This window comes from Vanessa cardui, chromosome 23 (assembly GCF_905220365.1).
Source record: "Vanessa cardui chromosome 23, ilVanCard2.1, whole genome shotgun sequence".
In the NCBI taxonomy this organism is placed as follows: domain Eukaryota; kingdom Metazoa; phylum Arthropoda; class Insecta; order Lepidoptera; family Nymphalidae; genus Vanessa; species Vanessa cardui.
Genome location: NC_061145.1, coordinates 6,220,842 through 6,223,036, shown reverse-complemented (window position 1 = coordinate 6,223,036; position 2,195 = coordinate 6,220,842). Strand labels below are relative to the sequence as shown.

Below are 2,195 nucleotides of genomic sequence, written 5' to 3'. Positions count from 1 at the left end.
TTGACATTTTCGCAATTTGAAAATTTATCTAACCAATTTACATTTTTTATTCTTTTACTTATAAGATTAAAATGAGCTTTAAAGTAATTGTAGTCAATACGACCTTTGGAGTGAAGGTACAAAATTTTAGAAGAGTCTATATTTATTAACAAACATGGATGGTATGAGTCAAGTTTGCTCAGCAGATCGGGGGGCTTTGTAACTGTTACACTACTTAAATTACTTATTACCAAGTCCAAAAGTCTATCGTCACAGTTACTTATATTATTATATTGGTATAAATTATTAATAGACATAAAATCAACCAACGAATATCCGAGAGTATTGTTGTAATTAGATGGTGTCATGTAGGAACTGTGATCACCGGCTCTCCGTTCGATAAAACCCAAATTGAAATCTCCTATCACAACCACATCATTAACTTTGTTAATTACATCGTCTACATTTTCCAGAAACTTATTAAGAGATTCAGGTTTGACTGGTGGAGGCAAATAGACTGCACATAGTCCAATACTGATTTTAGTGCAATTATGTTATACATTCCAAAACTACCCACATATTTTCTTTATCAGTTTCCCAATTCACAATACGAGAGGATGAAATCTCTCTTGAGACGGCAATGAGAATACCCCCACCATCTTGTTTGGATGGAGAGTGCATTCGATCTTTCCTGTAAACTGTATATCGTGAATCAAAAAGCTCGTTATCGAATATATTCGGATTAAGCCATGTCTCAGTGAATACAACAACTTTGTAGTTCGAAGTCAAGATATTCTTAAGCACATCATTGGTCTTAGTTCTCAATCCACGCACGTTCTGGTAATATACTTCTAACACAGTGAAGATTGAGGAACTACAACATTTACCATCAAGTTGTAACAAAATTAAATTATCAGCTTAAGACTACCTTCGTTTTTAATGACTATGGCTTGACTAAATTCGTCTTTTCGAACATAGATTTTGCCATTTCTGATCCATGTGAAGCGGTATTTCATTTCCTTAGCCTTGATTCGCGTAGCTGCATGTAGGGATTTGTTGGTAGGAGTCAGATGCTCAGAAACGTATATTGGTACTCGAGATCCCCCAATTCCCAGATGTTGAGAGCTCAATTTGTCTTCAGGATTTTTTTTGTTAAATTGAGCTACTGCTGCTAGAAGGGTGTCTCTATGCTTTATTGTACGTAACTTTACAATGACAGACCGCGGTTTTACAGCGTTCTTGTTAAGTTTAGCAACTCGAGTGACATAATGAACATCATCCTCTGTCAGTGGGCTTTTTACTGCTTGACCTAGTTTTACCATAGTTTTGACCAAGTTTTCCGCTTTATGTTCAGGAATACCGCTAATTTCGACATTACATTCTCTCATGTGCGATTCGACTATATTAAGCCTAGTTGTAAGGTCTTTAACAGATTCTTGGAGATGAGTGTTTTCTTTTCTTAAGTCGTTGATAATAGCAGACTTTTCTTCTACTACAGCTTTGATTTCTTCAAATTGCGAATAAATAAATGTCATGGACTCTAGAAATCCCGCCATTTGTTCATTAATTTTATTCAGTTGTTCCGTAACATGCTTTTGTATCGCTGAGGAAAGCTCTTGTTTAATAATGTCACGCAAGTTACTCTCGCCAAACAAGCTCATTCTATCATTGCTAGTCGATGATGCATGTGTAGGTGACTTGGAACTTTTTTTCCGTATAGTAACGTGGGCCACAGAAGATTCTTCGTCAGAAGTTATGCTGCAAGTTTGAACAGTACCAACTGACCTTACGGGTGTTTACAATCGCAATCGTACTTCAAATTGCATATCGAGCAACTAACAAATTCTTTTTTAGGCAGAGTATTTCTGCATCAAGTTGCAATGGGGCCCCCATATTAACGGATTGGCGAGTAGACTGAGTTCTGCGGCATTCGCGGTCAAAAAGATTAGATTATGTACCGATGTTGATACGGCTCGCTTAGTATATTTCAGTTACTTTCACAGTATAATGTCATACGGTGTTATGCTGTGGGGCAACGCAGCCGCTATCCATACTATATTTGTGCTACAGAAGAGGGCTATTCGCGCAATCTATAACCTAGGAGCTAAAGAATCGTTAAGGAATAAATTTAGAGAAGAATCAAGATATTGACTGTTGATTCTCAATATATATTCTGCAATGTTATGTATGTACGAAAAAATATTAATGATTTCATG

General features: G+C 36.4%; 1 protein-coding gene across 1 annotated transcript; it reads right to left on the bottom strand.

Annotated features, from left to right (window-relative positions):
* Positions 1 to 884: 884 nt before the first annotated feature.
* Positions 885 to 1,535, bottom strand: LOC124539630. Its single transcript, XM_047116929.1, has one exon. It carries the CDS (start codon positions 1,533 to 1,535, stop codon positions 885 to 887), a length of 651 nt encoding a protein of 216 aa, XP_046972885.1.
* Positions 1,536 to 2,195: the final 660 nt, after the last annotated feature.

What these genes read in the sequence shown, in the direction of transcription:
- LOC124539630 (XM_047116929.1), bottom strand. Translation starts at nt 1,535, where the DNA reads ATGGCGGGATTTCTAGAGTCCATGACATTTATTTATTCGCAATTTGAA.